This window comes from Drosophila yakuba, chromosome 2L, assembly GCF_016746365.2.
Source record: "Drosophila yakuba strain Tai18E2 chromosome 2L, Prin_Dyak_Tai18E2_2.1, whole genome shotgun sequence".
NCBI lineage: Eukaryota > Metazoa > Arthropoda > Insecta > Diptera > Drosophilidae > Drosophila > Drosophila yakuba.
Genome location: NC_052527.2, coordinates 16114738 through 16141981, shown reverse-complemented (window position 1 = coordinate 16141981; position 27244 = coordinate 16114738). Strand labels below are relative to the sequence as shown.

The 27244-nt window shown below is 44.2% G+C and overlaps 3 protein-coding genes across 5 annotated transcripts; 2 read left to right on the top strand and 1 right to left on the bottom strand.

The window, feature by feature from the left end:
* Positions 1-1448: 1448 nt before the first annotated feature.
* LOC6528416 (protein sine oculis) lies at positions 1449-16967 on the bottom strand. Of its 2 annotated transcripts, none has more exons than XM_015198448.3 (7): positions 16320-16967; positions 11765-12251; positions 11169-11379; positions 10931-11058; positions 10130-10234; positions 9870-9925; positions 1449-2577 (listed from the first exon to the last, which is right to left on the bottom strand). In XM_015198448.3, exons 2-7 carry the CDS (start codon positions 12110-12112, stop codon positions 2172-2174), a joined length of 1254 nt encoding a protein of 417 aa, XP_015053934.1. In that variant the 5' UTR covers positions 12113-12251; positions 16320-16967; the 3' UTR covers positions 1449-2171. The 2 variants fall into 2 exon arrangements, with proteins under 2 accessions (XP_015053934.1, XP_002089462.1); XM_002089426.3 differs by lacking the exon at positions 16320-16967 and adding an exon at positions 14295-14389.
* On the top strand, positions 7531-8275 carry LOC6528417. Of its 2 annotated transcripts, XM_015198888.3 has the most exons (3): positions 7531-7664; positions 7729-8033; positions 8093-8275. In XM_015198888.3, the coding sequence occupies exons 1-3, from the start codon at positions 7623-7625 to the stop codon at positions 8190-8192; spliced, it is 447 nt and encodes a 148-aa protein (XP_015054374.1). In that variant the 5' UTR covers positions 7531-7622; the 3' UTR covers positions 8193-8275. The 2 variants fall into 2 exon arrangements, with proteins under 2 accessions (XP_015054374.1, XP_002089463.1); XM_002089427.4 differs by having other exon boundaries at positions 7533-7664; positions 7729-8275.
* A 9483-nt stretch (positions 16968-26450) lies between the features above and the next one.
* Positions 26451-27062, top strand: LOC6528415. The gene is made up of 2 exons (XM_002089425.3): positions 26451-26558; positions 26610-27062. The coding sequence occupies exons 1-2, from the start codon at positions 26534-26536 to the stop codon at positions 26993-26995; spliced, it is 411 nt and encodes a 136-aa protein (XP_002089461.2). The 5' UTR covers positions 26451-26533; the 3' UTR covers positions 26996-27062.
* The last annotated feature ends 182 nt before the right edge of the window (positions 27063-27244 follow it).

Genomic DNA, 27244 nt, shown 5'->3' with positions numbered 1-27244 from the left:
TTCTCTCATGTTTTTTATTAATACATTTGATATGTTTTGGGTTATGAAGTCTTGAATGTTGTATAGAATGACGTTAAATATATTTATATTAATATTTCTAATCATTTTTGTTTTGCAATTAATTTTTCGGTGAATTTATTAACTTTAGGATCAATCCTGGGTTAAAGAAAATATGTATATTTATGTATATTTCTTTTAATTTAAAAGCACGAGCAATGACGGAAGTTAGAAATCTTTAATTTGCTAGAAGCAGTTCTTAGGCTGCTCATCTGCCAGGTTTAATGTCATGGTCATTAAATCTGTCAAAAGGGCATTGACAGGACAGGATTAGGAAGTAATAATGGAAGAACAATAAACACACATTTCTGGTTGGCATAGTGTCCTTTGAAGGCGTTTCGCAGATTTTCTGCGAGCGAAAGGACAGTGCATTTTAAAACCGTTCAGACTGAATGCCCTTTTGAATTTGGATTTTCGTAGAAAAAGAGCACACATTATTTCCACATGTCAAGCCAAATAATCTCGAATTAAATGTGGAAATTACAATGGCCTCATTAAACTCAGATGGGTAAAAGAAGCAACACTTTATAGTCGTTAATTAAATTATCGGCAAAAACACCGCCGCCGGATAAACGAAGTCAAAATATTTTGTAACCAGAGACGTGCCATCAATCTTGCCCAGACACGTGTGCGACGTCCTCCTCCGCCTGGCAACCCCAGAATCCGCATGATAATGGGGGTGGTGACGTCTGCGGAGTGTAACTACAGTATCAATAAACAAATCAAAGAGCAGCCGTCCTCCACCAGCGAGCAATCCACCCAGCCAGCCAGCCAGCCAGCCAGCCAGTCAGATAGCATCCATCCCTTGGGGCAGCCTTGCGCATTCTCCGGGGTTGCCAGGCACCGCCCCGTTGCCAAGAGCTGCTCGATCCTGGCCACCGAAGCACTCATTACTCGGGACGCGACACGGCGCGCCTGAACCCAGAATTCCGAATCCAAGGAGGGGAAGGCCGCGTGTGGAACGCCGGACGGAGAGGAACGCACGCGCCGACGCCGTCCATTAGACATGGCCATTAGCACCGAGCAGGCTTACCTGTCGTCGCGGATTACTGCTGCCATCCCGCAATCCTGCCGACCCACAACCCACTGGCATTGTTGTGGTCAGCCAATGCTAATGGGCCCGCAGGCGTTGTCCTTGTCGGTGATTCTACAGGTACTGATCGGAAGAAAGGCGTGGGAAATTATAGCAAACATAAACATACATTAAACAACTGATCTCAGAAACACTGGCAATTCAATAAGGAGATTTTCAGAGTTACAAGTGGCCATCAGCTCATTTAGTATGATTTTTTCGGATTTATATCGCTAATTCACTAATATTGTAATATTGTATTCCCAAGGTTAAAGCATCTCGAAATAATTACGCCGCCAAGGGTAAATGCATTTGAAAATAATTTAATAGAATTTATTTTTAACAAAAATAAAATAACTAGGGTCTACAATTAAAAGTGTATAATTTATGCATGTATGTACGTAGGTATATATGTATATAATTTTTGCACGTTTCGATTTGATTTGCATTTTGGTTGGCCTTCCAACCGCACTAAAACTAAAGCCTAGCTATTTACACAGATCGATGCCGTAGTCATAGTTCAAAGTGTTTTATCCAGGAGATTGTGCTGCAGCTCCAATTCTATATCTCTCTCTATTTCTGGCTGCGGAAATGCCAAGTTATCCGGAAAGTGAGGGGCTATGATTGCATTTCGGTAATTGGCCAAAATACTGTCATGTTTGATGCCGCGCTTCCTTTAAGCCACTTTGAGCCAACTTCTTGAGTTGACTGACCCAATTGCCACTGCGGTTTGATATGGTTACCCGATAAGTTCTCAATCGGGTCGTAAACTGGAGTTCCCTTGCCAAGCATTTGGAAGCTGAATATCGACTTAAGACAGCTTTTCAGCAATCGGGCGATATGTGAAGTTTAAGCTGCTATGCCGAAGGAGTCCGGCGATATTGCTGGGTTGCCATCCTCAAAAGTAGAAGCTCTCACACTGCTGCTGCTGCTGCTGCTGGCGCTGCCGCTGCTGCAGGGCAATGTGGCTGCTGCTGTTGCCGCTGACCCCGCCGCTGACCCCACCACTGCCCCCGGCGGCAGCGGCCGCCTCCAACTAGAATCATAAGTGCTGGTACTCGCCCATGTCGTACATGGCGGTCATGGGCATGGCGCCCATCACGCTGTGCAGGTGCGAATAGGCCACGGCGGCGGTCAGTGGGGGCATTTGCATTTGGGCAGCGGTCGCCGCACTTACGCCCCCTCCGCTGCCACCGCCGCCCCCGCTGCTGCTCTTGGTGGCGACACTGGCGATGTTGCTGGCGGGATGTGGCTGGTGAGGATGGTGCTGCAGGCTCTGGTCGGCGGCGACGTGCTGCAGCTGCTGCTGATGCAGGCCGTTGTTGTTGCCGCTGCTGTTGCCGGGCGAGTGCTGCTGCTGCTGCTGTTGCGCACTCTGGCTGGGCAACATGCTGCCCTCCATCTCGGAGTCGCTGGAGGAGTCCAGGTGCTGCTTGTCCGTGGAGCCGCTGCAATGAAGATGGAGAGGTTGGTTGGTTAGTTAAGTTGAATTAAACTTATGAATAAATTATGAATGAATTTGCATGTCACTTTGAGCATGTGATACTACAATTAGCTGTAATGTACGAGTATCATATTGAGAATTTCACAATATTTGCCCTGATCTTTGCCGCATTATAAGTTACAGGGCTTATCCATCAACCTTTTCCTCGCCTGCTGGAAACGTGACCCCTGGCATATGGTTTTTGGATGTCAGCATCGCTTACGCTAAAATGTGTCAATTGCTGCAACTAATTTAGTGCTGTCAACACACCCACGCACTGCACTGCATAATTTATTTATAAACAAATGAAAAATTACAAATGACAAATGACAGGGGCACAGCCATTGCAATTGAAACGAATTCCGGAAGGAAATCGTCTGCCTCTCGCGTTTCTATAAATGGTATCATGTTCGCCGTTGAGGTGTCGCCTCAGGGAATCTGAAAGAGCATGCGAGGAAGCGGGAGGGTGGGGAACAGCATGCACTCCCTGGGGGCATTCGGATATGAAGCATCTGATTTCAGTCCACTTTCGAGGGGTTTGGATTCAAGTGGGTGCGAGTGCTGCACACACCCCCTTTCCATTTGAAGTAGCTGACTTTTATTGTTTGTGGCTGATTCCGTAAATGGCTTTCGAAACTCGAACGCCACTTTGAGGTTAATGTGACTCCTGCCCCGGGAGTGGGAGTGGAATCACCCAGTAATGGCTAATACCGAGCCATAACAAGAACGAAACTCGAGCAAATGTCAGTCCCCCTCTCCGCCGGCAATCATCGGCAAAGTGTTAATCTTGTCGCCAATTGCATGGCCGAGCACAATCAGTAATCGGTTATCAGCAGCCGCATCGCGAAACCAGTTTGCTGCGAAATTGATGACAGCCACGAGCAGCAGCAACAAACAACATGGGGCACCACCAGGAGTGGAGCTACCAAAGTCTGGATACCCTAATGCATATGGATAGCAGTGTCTGATATATATCTTGGTATTCGAGTTCTTCTTTATATGAGGTAATGATACCCATTTAAAGCCATTATTAATGCAATTTAAACTAAAGGGTCACTTGAGCACTAAGCACAAAGCTCATGTTGAATTATAGGGATTATCGACAAATCCGTTGGCTCAGCGAAGCAAACCCTATCGAGGGTATGGAAAGGGTATTGAAAGGAAAACATTTAAGCGCACACTCGACAAATTTGCGATCTGGCGCAATGGGACGGAGACGGAGGGCAGGAGCGATCTGCTGCCCGCAAGATACACCTCCAAGCTATTTGCTGACTCCACTTCCCCAGCTGCCGCGGATTCCGATTCCCTGCCGCGGATTCCGATTCCCGATTTCTGATTTCTGATTCCTCATTCCCCAATCCCCATTCCCGATCCTCCATTCCGAGCGGGGGAGATGCAGTAGAAGGAGGAGGAGGAGGAGCCCACATACGGCGCAGCTGTACGATATCGACAATCGTGTAATTGTAGATTGTATCCACCGAGTGGCAGCCACCAACGGCGATGGCATGTCATTACTTCTTGCAGCGTTTGCATGAACTTGAACTTGGTCCAGCGATCAGAGCCACGGCAGAGGAGGAGCCGAGGTGGCGGGCAAAAGGCCATGTGACATTTGATGGACACCGCTCCCTACTTCCCCAGTTTTCCAAAAACGAGTTCGCTCTGTGGACATTAAAGTAACGCTGCGTTTCGTTCCGTTCCGTTTGGGGCAAAAATCGATGGCCTAAGCACAGCAAACATGAGGAATGGCCCATCCCAGAGCGAAAAGTGGGGAGCAAACAAAAGGCAGCAGAAGCATATAAACAATGATATCGAATTACCAGAGTTTTCGTAGTTCTGCCCCCCATCTCCGCAGCTCACTGCAACACTTATTAACACATACAGACGGACAGCGCCCACTCTTGTGGCCATGCCCCACACCACACCATCTCATCCTACTCCATCCTATGCCATCCACATTTCCAGTGATTGCATTATAAACACAAAAATGCCTCTGCGCGGTCCGCAGTTTGGTTTTCCTGGGCACGGGAACGGGAGCAGAGCGTCTCAAGGACAATTCCTGGGCCAGGAGTGAGTGTCCCATGAAGTTAATAACAAAATGGAACAGCAACCACTGAGGAACAGCAGGTTTTGGATCCCCATCTACGTGTGTGGTCCCTTTGCAGGAAGGTTCTTCGGGCTTTTCTTTCCCGCACTTTGTCTCATTTCTTTTCTTTTCTTTTCTTTTTTATTTTGGGGTCTGTGCCCAGTGAGGGGGAATTAATTTTTACTTGTTTGCCCAATTGATTTTTTGTAGCCGGACTCTGCTCTCGGCTTTAAGCAGATTCATTAGCTTGGTAATAATGCATGATCGGATTATGTTTAACTGGAATCGGTGGGATGGACCAGAAACGAGTTTGCCACGTGAGTGAGTCGTTCGCATTCCGAATCCATGTCTGCTCTATAATGCTATTTAACATTTTGGCAAGACATCTTTGCTATTGATCTCATGTAAATTGATTTGGGAAATAATAGAACGAACGATAGGCCATGACAAGCCCAAGACTTTCACACGAATGAGTGGAGAGGACTGGGGCTTCCAAGGAATTCCATTGCTAATAAAAATTATAAGCCAATAAATCCTTAAAAAAACAAACAAGAGGCTCAGGCCCTGGAAGATCGCAGAGATCGCTGAGATCGGGATATAGGAAGATACGGGCAGATCGGGAGAATCAGGAGAATCAGGAGGATCGGGAGGATCGAGGGAGCTAAGGAACAGGTTGAGTTATCGCATTGCGCGATCGGTACACAAATCTCGGGACGTGTGCTCAGCAGGACACCCAACTAAACGGGCAACGGCGATCCATAAGTGGAATCTGAAAAGGTGTTGATCATAAATTATCATTTAATTTACGTATGTGTGTGGCTGTTGTTAATGTTCGTGGCGACCCGACCCTCTGACACTCAAAAACACTCACTACGTTCGGGAGGATGGGGAACGAGCCAGGTGGACTGGACTGAGTCCAGCTCAGCTCAACTGGGGCTTGGGGTTTTTCTTGGGTTTTTCTCCTCGTCTAGCCGACGTCTGGCTGGTTATTGTTGGGCATTGTCTACAACTATGTAAGATCCCAAAGATTAACCCAAAGTCCGAGCTCAGCGCTGTCATCGTTATAAGATATTTTATTATCGCTCCGCCGAAGAACCCAAAACTCGAAGGTGGAAAGTACGTAGCATGTGTGCCGTGTGGAGCATTTTATGCTGGCCGCGGATTGTTTTGACAGTTTCTTATAATTTTGTGGCCTTTTAATTGCCCAGCCCGAGGCGAATTGGTTGGTTCCTGAGGCGAGGTAATCGCGTCTCCAAGCTCCCGCTGGGCAACCAAACTTTCATGTAATCCCCAAGACTTTTAAGCACTTTGTGGCTTAGAGTCTTTCGTGGGAGTAACTAGAGGAAGCCCCAGAAAACAATGGCTGAGGTCAAGACTAAGGAACACAAATATTTGTTAAGTTTTCCACTATTGTATCTAAGCCCAACTAAAGATATAACTAGGTAGTAGTACTGGCTATATCCGCTAGCTAAATACGAAAATTCGTTTACCTGAACACCTAAACTTTATCTTAATATATTGTGAATTACACCCTGACAGCACTAATTTCATTGCCCAATGCTTTTAATACTGAAAATTAAATGAATGAATAATGTAATAATGCAGCTCCTCATTTTGGGGAGCCTTTCATTCTTGTTTGCCCCAGATGAGATCTAATTATTGTCAAGAGAGTGTACAGAAGAACACTTGACACCCACTCCCGGAAAAGCGCATTGAGCGCTTGTCAGTGCGGATGGCAAGCGCCTCCGGGCGATTCCGTACCACCAGCCGGTCCATCATCACCAACAACATCATTATCAACGCCATCGGAGCACAGATCGGATGGAGAGGGAACGGGAATGGGACGGCAGCGAGATTGGGAACGGGAACCGAGCTGGGGAACTGAGCACAAACACAAAGGCGGCGGGAAGAGAAGAAAAGAGTAGAGAAGAGAAGAGACCCTCCGACGGGCAAAAGCGCAAAATACATAATAATAAAAACAGAATGTACAGAATAAAACGAATAAAAATGAATAACGTGCTGGCGGGGATTGGAGCGGGGTTGTCAGGGCGAACGAATAAAGAACACACGCACATTTTGTGGTAACCCGATACCCTGGCCAGCTACCCTCCAGCCAACCGTGGCATTCGACGAACGCAAAATGATGACGATGTCTGGGGGAGATGCGGATTCGCCGAGGAAGGGGCAGGGGAGTGGGATGGACTTGGGACTGGAACTGGAAGTGGAACTCGGACTGGGTCGCCTCGGTGGTGAGTACATACATACATATGCGTATGTACATAGTTGAGGAGCAGGGAAGGGAAGGGGAACCTCGTCTGGAACTGGGACTGTGTGCAAGAGAGTGAAGAACGCTCGAGGTACTGAATTCCCGGAGAAATGGCTCATAATGCCAGGCAAATCAATCAAATCCAGCTGAAATGCTGAAAAGGCCCCCTGAATTCCTCTCTCATAATAGGGATTCCTTGAAACAGCAAAAGAGCATCTTTGTCTCTGGTTAGATATTAAAGAAATCCACTGGTTTAGGGATCATTGTTCTTCTATGATATTTTTCACTCTTCCTAGTTAAATTTATATTGAACTAAAGTTAAGGTTGAAAGCAAAGTGGAAACAGAATGCCTTTTAATTGACACACACTTAAACATTTAAACAGTTACACAATATATTGTATAAAAGAGTAAAACTTAGGTCATTATACTTGTGCAACCGAAAATCCAAAATGTTATTGTAAGAGTTGCTGTCTGATAGTTGAAAATATCGAATTACGACTAGATTGTTTGGGTTAATTCTTTAAAACTTTTCACCCAACACACCGTATTAAACAATGCGACGGAAACCCGATATTGTTATTGGCCGGACTTTGTTCAAGCACTCAGTAAAAAGTCACTTTCAACTCAATTCAAAATTTACAAAATTTTCCGTACAAAAATATGCACAAGACGTGGAATAAGGCGTTCCACAAGCGCAAACTGGTAAGCTTAGGGCGTTCCACTGAATCAGCATCCGGAAAATATCCCCAATCCCCAATCTTTTCAGTGGAAGAGCGTATCCAAGCCTGGAAAGCTGTTGTACTACATGCAGCCGCTGGTTGAGCACTTGTTCGACACCTGGATGCAACCACTGCCCTTTCCGACGCTGCTCAAGTTCCTCTACAGCTGCGTTCTGATCTTTTTCATAATGCTCCCAATGCTGTATCCACTGTTCGTCCTGCTCTCCTACTACGGCATATTCCAGTACGCGGCGCAGGAGCACTTTGGACTGGAGACGCCCGAGAAATGGGACCTCCTGGGCGCCGCCACCAAGCTGTGGAACTTCGAGGTGACCAACAGGAAGTACCTCCTGTTCGTGACCATGTACATCGATAGATACCGCGTCGTTCTAACCGCCATATCTTCGACAGTCGACTATATGCGCATGGCTCTGTGCTTCGTCTTCAGCTGAGTTGGTTGGAGTTGGTTTACAAACTGTCCTTGGGGAAAATCATTTTTCGGCATTTATGAGGAACTGTTTCAGAAACAACTGCTCTCCATACGATGAACTTATCCAATTAAAAGTTGATCCTGGTGTGCATTTTTGAAACTAATTCGCCGAAGGTGTATATATAGGATGTGGATATAGGGTGGATCATCTATGGTCATGGTCCCATCTACCTAGACTTTGAGCAATCTGTCCGCCATTCTCTGGCCCTGCGAAGGTAGTGCCTATGCAAACAGTAACCACTTTGGCAGTTGCTGGGCCGTTCAAAGTGCCGCTTTGGATTCAGATTTGGCGCCGTTGTGGTTTGCTGGCTGCCACAAAGCTGCATGGAACATAGATACACACCCTCGTGCAAAAGTAAAAAACAGAAACGAAAAGAGTGGAGAGAAGGGGAGTGGAGAGGAGGGGAGGAAAACAATATGAAAAAGTTAAAGTAGCAGCACACTGAGTTGCTCATCGAGGCAACAGCCATAAACATATATCAGGTTACCTCTAGGAGGAGCAGGAGGTAGCTACGCAGTCCATAGTACGGCAAACTATAGCAGAGAACGGACGTGTATCTGTGAGATACTTTTGACGACTGTCGGTACTTGGGTGTATGTGGTTGTATGGGTGTATTTAAGAGTGTGTTAGTGTGCCTTGCGGTTGCCACGGCATCCAATTCATAATATTTTTTGCATTATTTCTGTTTTTTATTTTTTATTTCCATTTTTATTACGACAATTTCTCGCTTTTCGCCTGCCGTTCGTGAGGCGAAACTCGGCGTAAGTGATATACCATTTAGCATAATGGAACTATCCTGGCGAGAGTTTGGAACTTTTTTGCCAATTTGAGCTCGCTAATGATGGTCGCACCCAACTGGAATGGCTAGAAAGGAGGACCGTCACTTTAGATATCCCATTTTCGCTCTCTATGCTGTTTGCTCTTCACATGACTTCCAGCCGGATCGCAGGACAAACAAAAGGATGCTCGCCGGCCAAAGGATGTTTAATATTTGAGAAACTAACTCTTATCGGTCGAGGATCTACGCCATCCCTCTGCCTCTGCCTCTGCCGCTGCCTCAAAGTGGAAACATCCGAAAGGAGTGGCTCAACTGCTCGAAACTATTTGCTTAAGCGGAAATGCAGATGTTCAGGAAAATCGGGTGGCGGAAGGGAAGCAAAAGGACTGGGGGATTTTAATTAGTGACGAGGCCTGCGAGACATATGCCGGAGATATGCGTGTACCGAAAGCAAACATCAACAAATCAAATAAAAATAAAATAAATATATAGGATCATTTTGAAATCTGGAACAACATGTTAATGACTTTGTCAGCGACTCTTTCTTTCTTTTCTCTCCCTCCGCATTTTACCACATCGTGTGCCAGTTGCGTGTTGTCCTTGGCACTAATTAGCCAGCCCCCCATTGCCCACCCAACCCCGCCCACTCAGCGACCTTGAAAGTAAATGCCGTCAGCTTTTGTAATTGAAATTTTAAATGCAAATTAATATATTATATTGTGCGGTGCCTTGCACGCGTTGACACTTGTCACATGTATCGCAAATAGAGCATAAGTATATGCCGTATACCGCTGATATAAGCAATCTAGATATACATATCTATCTTCGGAATATACCCCAAAAATATCTCAGCTGTATCTCAGTAAATCAGATGGCAATCAGTTTAGATCTGTAGTAATTAGTGTTTAGTGTAACTCACTCTTTATGTTCGGCAGCTCGATCTCTTTGTCGTCGGTTCTTGAACCAATTGGAAACCTGTAAAAGCACAGAAATATCTTAGATACATTTGTAAACACTCGCAGTTCTTCCCCATGATTAATGGGTTGCAATTAACATGTGGAAGACGGCATATGCGAGGAATTTCAATTGAAATTTGTCAAAAGATGCGTTTGACATTTATATTTCACTTCTGCCGTCGTTTGCATCTCTGTTCTTGGCATCGCCTTCGCTTCGACTCACCTGCGTGGTGGTCAGTCCTGTGGCCTCGGCCAGATCGCGTTTCTCCCGCGGCGATGGATACGGATTGTGCGAGTACCAGTCCCTCAGTACCGAGCGGGATTTTTCCTGCGGATGAAATGAGGTAACTTTAACTAATACGCTTGGATAATAAAGCACGTCCTGTAGAGATAAACTCACTCTACAATGCATAAGTGCAGTTAAATGCTGTCTAATGTATCAAATAGCTTGGTAACTAATTTATATAAATAGTTAAATAGCACTGTCAGCATAAGGTTGATTATATACATATATCTGTAGCTAATATAAACATATATAAAAACGGACAAACTTGAATTCAAGAACCTTTCCAAACAACGATTTTTTAGAATAAAGCCTAAAGAAGTTTGTTGTTTAGAAAATTCTTTTTATTTTTAGGAGAGAGCTAGCAGTAAGCAAAAGGGTATTCCGTTATCTACTTTAATGTAGCATTCCTTTTCTCTATATTTTTGTAAATTGCATCAAAATTGGATGATTCGTGGGGCGTATCTAGGACTCATCCCACATTTGCGCAATCTACTTGAAGCAACTGAAAGCCCGCCGGAGAGCAAACAAAACGAATCCCGGCCAGGATGTGCCTCCGATAAGCCCGAAGGCGTTACCCCAGCGGAATCAGGCGGTTCGCAGTCCATGCAATCAGCCAGGCGAACGAACGGGCATTTGTACGATTTCCGCGCTTGCCACAATTAAAATGGAAAGCGGCCAGGACGACTTGGACCTGGGACCTGGGACCTGGAACCTGGGATATGGGTACCCCGAACTCACCTTAAAACAGTAGCTCGTCTCCTCGCCATCCCAGATGGTGCGGGGCAATGGAAATTTACGGCGAACACGATATTTGCCAACAGCACCCAAGGGTCTTCCGCGCAGTTTTTCGGCTTCCACATAATGCGCTACAGTCGTGGAGATGGAATTGAAGGGAAGGGAAGTCAGTTTGGTTGCGTTTCTGGCCCCAAACTTTTGGGGTTAGGCAGCGGAGCTGGAGTTGGAGTTGGAGGCTCACCTTTCAACCACAGGGCCTGGAGCTTGGCGTGATTCTGGGCCGAGAAGTGGTGATGCTCGAGCAGGCGGTACAGCTCCTTGTACTGTCCCCGGTGGAATGCGACGACCGCCTTGGCCTTCAGCACGGACTCGTTCAGCTGCAGCTTATCACATTGTGGCAGCGACCAGAGGAAGCGGCCCAGTCTTTCGATGTTGCCCGCCTGCTGCAGAACCTGTTGGTGTCCGGGGATAAGTATTTATTTTAATGTTCTCTAAATATATCACTAAGCTGCCTATTAATTAATGAAGTTATCCACCTAAACATTGCATCTTTCACTTTCACTTTCTCGATTTCATTCGATTCATTTAAGCATAAATTCTACTTAATATAACCTGTTCTATAAAGTTCTCCAAATATTTCACTAAGCTGCCTATTATTCAATGAAGTTATCACATCCAGCTGATCATTGGTACTTTCACTTCCTCAATTTCGGTTCATTTGGGCATAAATTCTACTTAATTTAACCTATTCTATAATATTCTCTAAATATCTCACTAAATTTAATGAAGTTAATTGATCTTTGCTACTTTATTTTTTAATCATATGCATTTGTTTACCTCACAGACGCACGCCACCTGCTCCTGGGTGAAGCCGAAGCTGGGCAGATTCTCCCTGCCGCCGGAGCCTCCACCACTGACCACTCCGCCTCCGCCTCCGCTACCGCTGCCGCTGTTCAGGTGGAGGCCACCGCCTGCTCCGCCGCCGTTGTGCGCCATTATGTCAAGGGTGCTGCTGTTGTTGTTGTTGCTGCTGGTGTTATTGTTGTTGTTGTTGTTGTTGTTGTGCAGGACCACCGATCCGCTGAGACCAGTGGGACTATAAGGAGGCGTGTGACGGGCGGTGAGAACGGCAGCCGCATTGGCCGCGGCCAAATCGTAGAAATCTGTGGCGGGATGCTGTAACATTTTGTGCGGAAATAGGATATCCGGATGGATAGTGATTGACTGATTTCAAGGTGTCCTTGAAATAAGTTACAGAAGGAGTCGATCTAGTGAGTTGTGTAACCTAAACTAGTAGTTGCTAAATTCTTTGGTGTTTTGAGCGCTGTAATGATATAAGTAATAGAAAATCACAATAAGTTTAGCTTTGCATATTGAAAATACTATTTGGAACTTCAAAAATTATACATCATAGTTGTCAAAGATAATGATTTGAAGCCTATACTATATAAATAATTTTTTTAGTGTTGGGTGTTAACCAACAAATCGCATGATTGCAACACGCAATTTTTGAGGAAACTCACGCCACATTCAGCGAAGTAATTAGCGCCCTTGTTTTCATCTTTTTATTACCCCTCTCGATTAATATTTAAACATTAAAACAGCTCTCTAATTGAGACACATAAAGCTGTGAAAATTACCATTGAATGGCAAATGATTCGAGCAAATGCCAAACAAAACAAGCGTGTCTGCATGGGCTTCCTCCCATATTCATAAGCAGTTTGCTCAACAGAAATTCAAAGCTAAATCTAAATCCAAATCGGAATCGAAATTAAAATCAAAACAGTACGGAACCTCGATCCGACCCCATGTTGTCAAACATGATTAACCGAGTCCCGGCGCAATTACATTATAATGCGGCATATTTCGATGTTCGATTATCGGAAATATGGCTGGCCATAGCCATTGGGTAGCTCTCTAACCTGTCCGCACCCGACCAAGAGATCTCTTACGAAAATAAACTCTTTACACAATATACTCGTAGTACGTGTATATGGGGCGCATGGTGTTTCGGTCGGTATTCCTCCGATTTCACATTTCCCATTTCACATTTCACATTTCTGTGTATTCGGTTCTAAGAATATTTCTAAAATTACCAAGCGGCGGCGACGACGACTGCTCCGCTGCCTTCGCGCGGAGTGAGCGAGAGGCCAGAACGTATCCCCCAGATAGAATAACCGTCTATAGATGTTTTCATATTTCAAAACATTGCAATCGATCCAGATATATATGTATATATAGCCACGGATATCTGTGTATCTGGTATCCCAAACTAAAGCTAAAGCTAAAGCTGAAGCTGAAGCTAAAGCTAAACCCCCCGATCGGACTATGGTATATGCGCACAGACTCTCGTGTATCGAGTTGAGATATTCTTGGATTTGCTTTCGGTTTCAGTTCTCGTGAGTGTGCTTGTCGGATTATATACGAGTATACAAAAACAAGAAACAAGAATATAGAGATACGTTCTGGCTGCCGCTGTAACGAAAATACCATCGCCAAGTTGGCTGCTCTTGAGTCATCGGCCTAGGCCAGATCCCCCGCAGCCGCCTCCTCGAAGATTTCCATCGCATCGCATCGATTCGATTTCTTCAGAGTCTTCAGCTTGCTGGGATTCTTCATTCTCCGCTGCTTGTATTTTCGTTGGCCTGTTTCATGTTTGACGCAAGTAAACAAGCAAAATGCGAACGTGAAACGCAATACGCGATAAATTTTCAATCTGTTTTGGCCAGCAGTCTCCAGCACAAGTGGCTAATATTCGACGGGACCCAATGCATCTCCCATAATGGTGGGCACAATGCTCAACTATTAGACGCGATTTCTGGCCTCTTCAACCACATTGAATCACTACGAACTATAAGCATACCAAGGTTTATGGCCCTGTACCGTTGCACCATCCGAATTCGAAGTCCCTGCCCCAACACGAAGAACACCAGCAGCTACGACAGCAGCGGCCTTTGAGAGATATTGTATCTGATATCGGGGCCCTATCTTTTGGCTGCCTCTTCAGTTCGCCTTGTGGGAGATCTCTTATCGCCGTGGTCAGGCTGTAGCTGTAGCTGCCTGACTTTTGTGGCATTCGAATAAAATTAATTTAATTTATTTTACAAGTTCTGTAATTTATTTCCAGAGGTGCTTTATCTATTGGTTTCTGTTTCTGTTTCTGTTGCTGTTTCTGTTCTCCATTTCCCCGTGTTTCTTCTGACTTTTATAAGATTTTAATTTGAGTGTCGCTGTGCCAGTGGGGGAATCTCTGGAAATCGGAAAGCGGTCACCTAACTCTCTATTGGGTTGTTAATCAAATTGAATTGTTACAGCTGCAGCGGCTGCAAGCGTTCGCCTAATTAGTTTGTAATCAAAGTCAGCTTACGATAGACTTGTTGATGCACTGGGTTCACTTCGAAGTGCAGTTCACAAAACGCTTTTCGAGGCAGTGCACTCCGGTAACTCTGCAGGTGGAGTGTCCCCCAGTTCGAGGAACACCCAGCTCAACTCAGATGGCAACCCAACGCAATCCGAAAGCAGCGCGCCTGTTTCTCGTGGCTAACACCGAAATCATCTGCTCCGGCGTCTGTGTTTATACATTGTAATCGAATGGGACTGGGATTGGGACTGGAACTGGCACTGGGACTGGGAAGCAGTGTGCCAAGCAACCTGTTGTGGGCCAGCCCCCGTTCCGGGTAATTCGAACGGCTTTCTGGCCGCTGGGCGGGATTAGAAAGCAGTACGACCAAACCGCCGAGACAATCGCTATCCGCCAGATACTATTTTTAACATTTTCCGTTTAATTGCCGCGTGAGGGAGCTGCGTAAAAAAAAATTGGATAGAGCGCGGCGCAATGAATGAAATTTGTCAATTTAATGGGTTGCACACATGTGTCTCTGCCTCCGCAGCCGAATGTATCTCATGTATCTGATGTATCTGCATTTTGGTTGCTTTTCGCCTTGCTGCGCCGCATTACCCAAACTTTGAATGAAACTGAAGTGCAATGGTCGAAAGTCCCTACGGGTGGGGACTTTCCCGTTCCCAAATTACGGCGTATTCTGCACGCCGGTGCGTAAAATGATCAAAGCCGCTGCGGCCAAACTTGCGTATCTGCATCTGTTTGGCCAAGTCCCGAATCTCGGCGAATCTCGGCAAATGGAATGCGTAAATTTGTCAATTTGGCCACTTCCGAGATGAAGTCCACATTGCCGGTCTTGGATCTTGAAGATCCGAAATAGGCACCCAGAACCGTACGCAACATCTGCTCCCGTCTCCGCACTCAATTAATCATTCCACTTCTGACGACAAACACGCGCTGGCCAATTCGTTTAAACGTTTCCAATCCTCCGAATATCACAGATATCGTATTCAGCCGAACAAAAATCGGTCAGTCGCTATAGTTCATAATTTCATAAATTTCTGGCGAAAATCGAAATGATAAAGCCAAATGGTTTCATAAATAAACACTGTCTGCGTTGGTTTCAAGTTCGAAACTGTTGCGACAGCTGGAAACGACTTTTCCTTCGGCTCAAATCTATCTCATACTTTTCTTTTGATTAATAAATACATCTGAGGTGGGTGGGCCTTTGAGTTGCCAAATTGGAAATGGTAAAAACGGCAATTGAGAGCCGAATAAAACAACAGCATTTTGCTATTGGTGTGTAAGCATGTTTCCATTCCAAATATAAAGAAACATGCAATTAACATGATATTTCCTTCGATTCGTTTCCTCAGGATGGTTCTTAAGTGCCTCGAGTTGGTTTTCCGATGGCTGTTGGCCATTTGGAATTCGCCAATGCCAAATGCATTTTGGCTTTCAGCTCTCCCATTGAAATGGCCAAAAGTTGTGAATCCATTGACTTCTGTGATAGATTGATCCAATATATGAACTGCATTAAAGCATCTTTAAACTAATTCAATAAAGTATTATATATGGCAAATATTTTGAAACCTACTCAGAGGATTTGAAAAATGTTAAGCTTTTTAAATTCAGAATAGCGCTTTGCTGTGATCGTTTAAAATTATTCGGGCTTTAATTAAATATTTTTTGAAAACATATGTTTAGTATTTGGTAATAATATTTAAATACAAAAAAAATTAAAAATCAAATTTGTAAATACTTGTTTCTAAAACTTTTTTCCTCGTTTTTGTTTGAATTAGACCAATTTAAAAACAGTTCTGAATCAACCAAATTAAAATCACGTTTGCATAGCTGCTATTTAAGCCCTAATAAGAAAGGTTTAATAATATTAAAATACCTTGCATTGAAAAAGAATCGCCAATATAACATGTGTTTTTGTTAATGTGAAAGATTATCTTAACTACTTATGTATATTTTATGCCCTGGGTTTTAGTTTTCAACAGTAAACTGTTGCCGTCGGCAGGCAGAAAATTGAAACTGGGTGCTCACCTGTATTTTGATTATTTATTGTTGATACGTATCCGAGTTTGTTAGTTTTTGTTTAGTACTTTTTACTTTTTGTTTGGGTATGTGCTCAGTTGCTATGCTCTCTGATTTAAATTGTGCTATATCCGCAGTGTTAGAGGTGGCCAAGAAGGCGGTGATTCTGGCCGTGTGATTTTTTCTTGATGTGCATTTTTGCAAACTCTTCAAATCGAAGCCATGTGCTCACTCACGCACACACACTTACTCGCGATCACACTGGGCACTAACACAAGCTTGCTGTCGAATATTGCTCATACGCACCGTGCAAACACACGTGTTGCAAATTACTTTTCGCGAAAACTTTCGCCGTCCTGCGGCTTGTGACTTGGACAAATTGGGCGGCAAAGCTGCGACGACAGCAGTGAAGCAGTGCCAACCAAAAATGGTCGCCCGCGGATTGATTTGCTTAATTTTCACCGCTTTTTTCTCGCTTCTTGTGCGTTTACTTGGCGCGATACATATGTGTTCATTCAGGAAACTCGAAAATTAAATATAACTTTGTGCGCGGGACGTCGAAACACCGCCGGATCCGGCCTGGATTGCTGCGAGCGACGTGGGGAGATCGGACAGCGAACCGCACGCGACGGAATCTCGAAAACAACTGAGAACTCTCCGGTTCTCAAACCGCCTCGTACCGAAAACGCCCGAGACAAAAGACAGAAAATGGTTGGTGCCGCTGTCGGTGTGCGTGCGCCAAAGCGAGATGTCCGACTGGTCGTGCAAGTGTGTGAGTGAGCTAGCACCAAGGGTGAATCGCACAGTGGGGTGGATCGCTGCATTATCGAATCTAAAATAAATGAATCTTTAGTGAAATCATAAGGTGCGCAATCAATGATCAGATAAATATTGCATTAGTGGCCGTTTTAGTTGTTTTAAAAGTGCAGTCTTTATTAATTTTAAATTCTAATAACTTCGTTATAGTACTGTAACTTTTAGCATACATATAAATTAAGAAATTATACAATTATAAAGGATTTTAAAAATATTTTCATATATAAAAATTCAAGTTGGTCCATCTACACTGTAGCATTAGTTCATGAATTTGTCCCACTGTGCGATCCGACAGTTTGAGAGCCACAGTGAAAGGGGCAGCGTGCGCAAGAGCGAGAGCGCGCATAAACAGGTTGCCCGAAAAAACGCCCCCTCGGCTTACCTGTTCGCTCACACAGACGCACACACACACACACACAGAGATGCCCTCACGCATACTGGCGCACTGGAGCAACAACAACTCGCTGATTGGTCAGTGGTTCGCTTCCCAGCGAAAAGGCATGCGCATTGGGCGCCATATTGAAAGCCGCAAATCGGAGGTGAACCCAACTGCATCGCTACTCCTTCCCAGGAACTCTTCAACCTGGCTAAAAGGATGCCCTGCCCGATGCAATAGCTGCCATCCTGTACTCCCACTTGGCTTTCTCACCGCAATTGTTCCTCGCATCTCTCGCATAATTGCAATTACTGGCCTTTTCTCTTCGCAGAACGCGCTTCCTCATGCACTCCACACCTGTAGGTTAAATCATTATTGCAGCTTGACTTGTATTATTTAATGATTCCGAAGAAGATACAGTTATTATGAGGTAATTTAAGCCAACTTATTATGTTAATGATTTACTAATACGAGACAGTGCAAAGAGGGGTTCAGAATCTCTTAGTAACTTTATTAATACAAAAGGTGGAATAGCATTTTACAGAGTACTAAACTGCTAATACATTTTTTAGATAGTTATAGATATACAACTAAAAATATACAAATTAATTAATGTTTAAGTGTTTGAATAATAATTCCCGAGTTAAAGAAATGGTATTATTTTCAGCACTTCTCTATGAAAAATGTGTCCCACTTATCGGTAGCTGGATCTCAGCGTGTGCCATGAAAATCGCATGGACGACCACACAAAGTGCAATTCGGAAACGGAGCTGGGACATTTGATTGAAAAATGATGATGGACTAATGGGGAGCCGGACTGGTGCACCTAATCAAGATCGGCAACGGCCCACACAGATCCCAACTGAAGATTCTACCCGTTGGAGATTTCAGTATCGTTTACGAGATAGATAAAGTTTTGGCGCCAGGCCTCGACAGTCACCAAATAACCAAAATAAGTGTTAAAAAATTAGGAAATCGTAAAATTTACATAATAACAGATCATATTTCAATCGAATTAGAAAGACAGACGGCAACGACAACAGTTGGGAATGCCAGAGGGACCAGAAAACACGTAAAGATGACCATAAAACAAAGTTGGAGGATGGAGGCAGCGATACGGGGTCCCACAAAATGTTAATGAAAAAGTGCGATAAAAATCTTGTCCAACATGAATGAGAAAAACGACGAGGCAACAAACCCAACAATGCAGCGATCAACACCACGTTCTGGGGTCCAAGATGACCCCCACCCCACCTCTCCGGAGAAAGGGATGGAGAAAGTCATCTGTTTGATGGGGGCCCCGAGTATCCGAATGCCTCGACCTCCATTATTGGTGTTAAGAATGAAGACAATAACGAGGCTGGCACACGCGCCCCTAAACTCTTCGCCAGACACCTGCTGTGCGGGACAAACAATGAGCCTCCTCCTCCGTCGATCCCTCCACTTTTTCTCCACCGGACCCGGTGGTGCCCCTCACTCCAGACTCCAAACTCCAGGCGCCCGAGGAGCCGGTCTGGGTTATGGCCCCTTATTAGAAATATGGTAAACAAACAGCCATGATCGTGCCGGATCGTGCGCACATTGTTAATCATCTGGAACTGGCCATAAAGCAGGCTCCACTGGCCGTTATTAATTCGGTTGAAATTATTATTAATTTTTCGCCATTAATATCAGCGCTGCGTGAACCTAACCCCTTTTGTGGTACGTGTGGGTAATTAGCTTTCAGTTCGTCGGGATTAGTTGCTCATTTGCTGGGCTAATCATAAATTTGTGGCGATGATGTTCCATCACTAAGTGGAATCTACACCCAATGTATACATAGGCTTCAATTAAAGACAGTTACAATATATTACATATTTTTTGTTTGCTTTATACCAACCAAAATTTTACGTTCCATTCATCCTGATCATCCTGAAATAAAATATAACATATCAAGTTCGTTTGAAAGCAAGTTTTATAAAAATCACGGGATTTCCTTTGTAAATGTTAAGGGGTGCTTACATCTGAAACTAGGAAAGACGATGTGATTGGGATGATTTTCATTTCCGATCATCAATGCAACTCTCTTTTTTAATACTTTAGTTTTTATAAGATTGTTATTTTCCAATATTTCTTGTATTTTCGTATTTGTATACCCGTTACTCATTGAGTAATAGGGTATACCAGATTCGTTGAAGGGAATGTAACAGGTAGAAGGAAGCGTTTCCGACCAATTTAAGTATATGTATATATTCTTGATCAGAATCAATAGCAGAGTCGAACTGACCATGTCCGTCCGTCTGTCCGTCCGTATGAGCATCGAGATCTCCGAAACTATAAAAGCCCAAAAGTTGAGATTAACCATGCTGATTCGAGAGACGTAGACGCAGCGTAAATTTGTTTACTCATGTTGCCTCGCCCACTCTAACGCCCACAAACCACCCAAAACTGCCACTTCCACACTTTTCAACCATTTTTTTTTACATTTTCTATTGATAGGATATGGTATCTGAGAGGTAGGGAACTCGCCTATAACTTTTTTGTTGTAATAAATAAAATAAGAATCAAGTATTTTCATTTTATAAAAACTTACAGAAACAAAAATTTGGCATTAACTGCGCTTATATTTTGAGCATTTTTTTTTTAATTTTAACGGTTTTGACCCATATAATGTTCTTGTTGTTAACTATAGCGCTCACTACTCACTTAAAATAAACTTTTAAAGAACTTTAAATGCATTTTCGAAACATTAAGTGTAAGGAATATTTTATATATAAGGTGGGAGTCATTCCCAACATGACTTTTTTACATCTTTAAGAGTAGCGTCCCTGGAAACAAACAAGCAATTCTGTTTAAGTTAAATCGAAACCCAAACTACTATCAGCATCCAAATGTTGTGTTTATTAGAACCAGCATGCATTGACCCCATCAAACTAAAACGTTCCGCGTACAAGAGGACTCCTTGCTGCTACTCCTTGCCACCACATCCAGCGGAAATTTAAAAGTACTCTCACGCGTCCCATGGCGATCCCAGGGCAATCTCCTTCCGATAATTGGCCGCCAATTCAATTACGGACTTACATTCACTCGCTGTCGCCTTCGCGGTCGCCGGTGGGCGGGGGAATGGCCACATGCAATTGCCTTGTAATTTGCCACAATTATTCATATTAAAAATGAGTTAAGCGTCGCCTCGGGTGCCAGGTGGTGAGGGAGGGAGGGGAGAGGGGGGAGAAGGAAGAGGCCGACAAGTAAGTAATTTTCACGCGTAGGTAACTTTAAACGATCCCAGTTCGGGGATCCGAGGGGCCGTGGACGGCGAATAATAATCGCTGCCACATAAATATTACAAGCATCTGACAACTGAAAATTATCTCCTTCACTCACGAGCCATTTAAATCAATTTTACACTTCGGATTTCACAGGCGGTCGATCTAGATACGGAGGACACGATACAAACTCCTGCCTTCCCCCCAGAACCCCCTCTTATTATCCACTGGCCCGGCCTGGACTGCAAGCTGGAAATTGAAATTTATTGAAAAAATGATGACAAACGAACGAAAATAAGCGAATGCAGCAGCTGCAAGGTGGTCCCGGGGGTGTGACGTGAGAAGCCAGGCCAGCGCACTGTGGATACATATGTATGTTTGTGGTCGAGATAGGTGCTGATTAGGGTTGCCAAGTTGTCCCAAACCACGACAACCATCTGAGTCATTTTTAGGGTCAGTCCGTTAAGTGGAGCATTCCACATTCACGTAGATAGTTTATAAAACTTCTGTTTAGGGTAAGGGAAATTCATCAAAACATATTTCTATCAAATCATATAAAGGCTATTTTGATCCTAACAGCTAAGACTTGAATTCGAATCTGATTTGTCAATATCGTGTGATCTCGTGATGGAGTTGCTGCTTTAGAATTAGTTTCTCAGCATTATGTTAGTATTTATGTAATGGAAAGTTTCTAACTGGAGCGATGTCTTATAAAGACTCATAAAAGTTATACTACATAGCATATGGTAAATAAAACGGGTTTATGTTCTTAGGTTCTTCAGCCAAATTCCCTTTATTGTAACCTCTATCTGACAAATATTAAACTATAATTTTAACTCGAAATAGCCCAAAGTCATTTAAAATGTGATGATAACCTGATTTCTTTTATATTATACCAAACATATATTAAAACGGTTTAAACTTTTCCAAACGAGCCACATCTACAATAACTGAAAATTACTGAATAGTACTTTGAAGCTAATGGTGATCTGTTTTCCAGTGTTAATGATCATGTGGTTTCGTATTCATTAGACAAACGACAACAGCCAACACAAGTGGCATTTGGAAAACGTTTTATTGAGAAGCCATAGCAAATGAATTTTACACAAAGTTTTTGCCAGATTTTGGAAACCTAAATGTAGAATATTGCGATCCTAAGCTCCTCGCTTCTGGCTCAGAATTCAGCTGGGCTCGACAACTCTGGGCATGCTTCACATTTCACTGGGGTGTCATAACGTCGGCCAACCCGCCCCTTTGGACCCCTCTTCCCCTCACCATGCGGGGCTCTGTGCAAAAGCGTTTAAACCAACAATTACGCGAGCATAAATCAAACAGTCGAGTAGAGTGTCGAGGAGCCAGGCGGGCGGTCCGTTTCTGCCCGGTATCCCAGGTCTCCCAGGTCTCCGCTCCTCCAAGTGGGATTCCCCTTGCCGAGACAGCGAGTCGCGTGCACAGAAGAGTTGGGGATGAGCGGAATGGAGGGGCGCGCGGATCGAGGGAGAAGGTGCCTGGAATGCCGACACCATCTGCTGTCACAGGCGGCGACGCCTTGGCCAACCATCCTGGCCACTTGAGGACTCCGCCCCATCCCCCCTCCCCGCTCGCGAGATGAGGAGGCTCATCTTCCCGCTCGGTTTCGAGTGTCAATAAATAATAGTGGCCAGCCCCCCAAAGTTTACTGATGGTGCAGAATTCACTGATCTCGTTCTGATCACTGCCAGAGATTAGATTTTGATTGCCGTGCCCCACCGCCTGCTGCTTCCTTTCTGCGTCTGGAGCGGAATCTTTCTTTTCTGGTGGTCATCTCATGGCCAGGCATATTTAAATAATTTTTCTATTAACTAATCAGTTTACAGGCAATCCTCACGTGGCCAGCGGCATACCAAATGAACTTGAGGCACGCGACGCAGCGGGGCCTTGTCCAATTTGCAGATATGATCGTGGGGCTGCCACATTTAGCGTCCTGCTCGTGGGTGGCCCATTGGCTGGGGGACTCTCTCCTTGGAGCATCGCGTGTGTTGACACGATCTCAAAAGATTCAAGTCACACGTTCTCTGTGACGTGTATCTCGGAAATATGTCCACATATGTGTGGCTCGTCCATTAATACTGATCACAGAATATCTATACTGAAAAAGGTCGGAAACGCTACATCCAATCCCTTAAAATCTTTTCAACCAATATCTGTATGCTTCTGTTAGTATGCAATACATTTTGCGTCTATTAGAGCAGTAGCAATGAATAAGTTAATAATAATATTAATTCTAGAATGAATTAACTGCATTGAATCATAGTTCTTTGACATAACCCCTTAAGTTTATTGGTAGAACCCAAAGGGAGCTCACCGAGCTCTGTTACAATCAATTCCTAATGGGAAATCATTTCAAAATGTGCAATATTGAGGGAACCTATTCGATGCGAGGCTTATTTCAATTTAATCATCAGCTGACACTTATAAATAACCAATTTCCTCTCGCTACCAGAATTGGTGTCGATGGGCGAATGGGAACCCACACGAATGCGGATCACGCATGGGGAGTGCCAAATCGAGGCTGTTGCATAAATCAATGCCACAAAGACACACACAGAGTTGAATTGTGTGCAGCGCTTGCGGCACTTGACCACTGACCACTGGTCCCATCCTCGAGCCGACTACTCCGCTCCAGCAGCCAGGAAACCAAACTCCCAGAGAGATCCTCTGCCAAAGGTGTTAATATTCAATTAAAATTCTAGGCTCACCGGTCGAGTGGCTAATAAATTAGCGCTCAACAAGCGCGTTGCCAATTTCAATTTGTTTTCGTATCACTTCGAAGGCGGATGGGGGAGTTGGGGGGGTTGCAGGATGAGCTTGCCAATTTATTTATTAAGCTACGCAGGTGGCTGCGATTGAGATTTGCTGCGAATTTGTTTGCATTGCTGACCCCGGAGGAGGGTCACCAACGCTGGGAATGGCAGTGGGCCTAATCGGATCAGATCAGATCGGAAATGGAAATTGAAATGGAAATGGAAACGGAGACCAGTCTCAATCACGACCCGTGCCGTGGCCAGCTCACTGGGCTGCTCCGCATGGGATCTTGTAATCGATGTTGTAGCTGGACAGGCTTTGGACTCGTGGCTGCCACGGAGCGATATTTATCGCCTCAGATTGAGTTGAAGCTCCGATCGGAGGTGGCCACAACATGAGGTCTTTTGGGAACCCAATCTTTGGGCCACGCTAAATGAACGAGTTCGAGTCACAATTAGCTGCGATTGTTTCCTATCATAAACTTAAAAGAACAGTTGAAGTCTGAACTCGCAAAGCAGCTACAAGATACAAATTCTTGATTAGTATTATCAGATCCTTCATCCTTTCCCAGAATTAGACAGTATAAATATAGCTTGTCTAATTTCCTAAACATTACACATATATTATGCAATACAAACATAAGCAACACCCGTTCGTCAGTGAGATTAACATGCTCATTACTGGTGGGCAGGTCCCTTGATCTTTCCTTGTCCATGGACGCGCCGCCAGGAGGGGGGAGTTCCATTAGAGGCATTAAAATAATTTCAAAAGACATAAATTTTGAATTATGGCCACACAACGTGGCCACGATGCCCCTAACTACATGGTATATATCCATATATCCGTGAATGTAAATGTGATTCGGGAAACGCGATTGCAGGAGTATTTTAAATCAAATTCGCTGGGGGAGTGCTGTGCTGTGTGCCAAGTGTTTTCACTATAATTACAGACAATTTCAGGCATTCACCGTCGTGCCCTCGGCGGAGCCCCTTCTCCCCCAGATGCCCTGCAGCTCGCTGAGCTGGCCATTTAAATTGATTTATGACCGCCTGATCGAGTGCATTTGTAGGAGGGCATCGGGGCTGACTATATATTATATATATGCGGCCATAACTCACGATCGCCTTTTGCGCCCAGTTGCTGCTAATTAAATTTGCATAGGGGGGCGCACTTATTTGCCGGTGGGCGTGGCTCTGGGGGACAGCTGCCGCTTGTTGTTCTTGTGTTCACAGTGATTCCCATCAGGTAGCAGGCAGATAGGATGGCTGAACCCTCGTCAGCGAAACTGAAGAAGTGCTCGCGATGGCCTAGTTTTGAGTTTTGAGACAGCCCCTAACAAGGCCAAAAGGGTCAAGGGGTCAGTGGTTCGTTAGTCGGGGAAACAATGCCTTCTTTAATTGATTTAAGATGTCTGAGATCCGATGCATTTGTCAGCGATCTTCAGAGGGTTTTTAATTGCCTGGGAAATCAGTAGCTCAATCAGTGCGGCATTGTATTGCACTAGTTGAGTACTAATTGCAGACGTTGGAAGCTAAACTCTTAGATGCAAAACGGTAATTGGGTTCGAACCAGCAGAACTGGGGAATAATAATGGAAAAGGCCAAATATGACAGGCATATTTCTGCGACTTTTCAAACGAAAGTGTCGATAGGCGGAACCACATTTGCCGAGGGACAAATTATGCGAAGAAGCGGAGTAGCGTGGAGTGGAGAGGAGTGGAACCAACGGAACAGCCAGAGGAAGTGCCATAAAAATGCAATTTTAGATTCCATCAACTGATAAGAAAAGTTTTTAAATTAGCCGCCAAATGAGAATGCGAGAAACTGTAAAGTGAGCAACAGACAGCAGAACTCTTTGATTAGAAAACGGAAAACAAGGACAACAGTCGTGAATGGAGTACGGTGGCGGTGGCGGTGGCGGTGGCGTTGGCTGTGGGGCAGAAGAAATCCGGCTAAAAGACCTGCAAATTGCCGTCGACACGCCACGAGAACGTTAGAAACTTTCTGCACTTTCCGCTGCATTCGTTGCATTCCGACCACCCACCACGACCCACCATTACCCGAGTAATGTACCTGTGTGCCATGAGAATCCTCCTCAAAGGGAAACGCTCTCCACCGAAAAAAAGAGAGCAAAAGTATCGGTTTCAGCTTATCAATTGCCTGCCATCGCCAGTGGGACAGATTAGGAGCAGTATCAAAAGGAATGGAAATGGAATTGAAAATGAAAATGCACATGAAAATGGAAATGCAATGAAGCGCGCTATTTCGGCATTTCGAAATCTTAAAGCCTCGATCTTCGGTTCGACGGATCGACAGAGACGGCGCTTAAGTAATTAACGCCCCTACAGAGGAGCTGCATCCGCATCCTTCTTCAGTCTCAAGAATACGGTAGCTGGCCCTCGGCGCCTTGAGGATTTACCAAAATGTTAATGATGATCCGATCTCCGAGGGGAATACCCTACCTTAGTGTGGGTGTGCTACTGCTGTTGCTTTCCGAAGCAGGACACAAAACTCGATCTGGTGTGAAGATCGGAGCGGTTTTCAGTCTGTTTGTTTTCTGTTTACGCCGATAATCGCTAATATTAATTAGTGAATTAGTATTTACTAGGGTAGTGGAGAATAAGAATGATAACATACATAAATTAATATATTAATTTATTATTTTGACTATATTAAGCTGTATTAGCTACTTCCACCTTCAGGGAGCTAACGTTTGTGTGCCCTTGCCTATAAAAGTCTTTTAAAAGTCCAGTTTTCTATGGCAGCTTTTTTGGAAAGTCACCAGAACAAGGGCAACAGCAACACTTTAATGGAAGTTCTATCCCTTTTATAGTCTTTATTAGATCTACCTTATATAATCGCTCGGTTTTATTTAACTTCTTTAAGTGTACTTGTCCTTAGGTATGACTAATTCAAGCCGTGTCTGACTAATAGATGCATTATATTCGCCATATAAGGCGGGTATCTAAAGATTCTAACTGAGTATTATCGCTAAAGTCAGAAATGCGACTTTTTGCACTTTACCTTGGTAAGTTCAAGTTGCTCTATTTCGAAACCCAATTAATACCCAAATCCTTAGCTTTAATCTACCTGTTTCAATATGAAGTCTGTGCAATATCGAATGAAATCAAATCTGAACTGCGAACCTGGTTTGGAAATTTAAAGCACACGCAAAATGCTGTAACGCTTAACACTATAAAAAAGCTTTGCGTTGTGGAAGTGATACGAGGCAGCAAACATCGGATAAATGTGGGAAATATTGACATATTGAATAAGAATACTTTGGAAAACTTCATAAAGATGCCGAGCATCAAAATGCCGAACATTACAGTTGTCATCGTGGAAGATGAGTTGTCTAACAAGGCAAAGGCAAGAACGGCGAATCGGTATAAAGAACGGGAAATGGAAAAACTAATTGTAAAATTTAAGGAGTGTATAATTAGAAAACTAAAGGTACTATCTTAGTTACGAGACAAAGACCTCATAAATATCGTAAATATAAATTTAGTACGATTAAATTAATTTTACAATATGTCTCTTCGATCTTTTTGTATATTTTGTATTTGTAAAGCTTTTTAGTTCTTAATCGGTTTCACGAGCCGTAGCAATCCAGAGTTGTTGTGGTTATCAAGTAATGTGATTCTTAGATCCTTAGAATAAAAGCAAGAGAGAACGCTGTAGTCGATATCTTCAACTATCAGCTAGTAAAAAAAT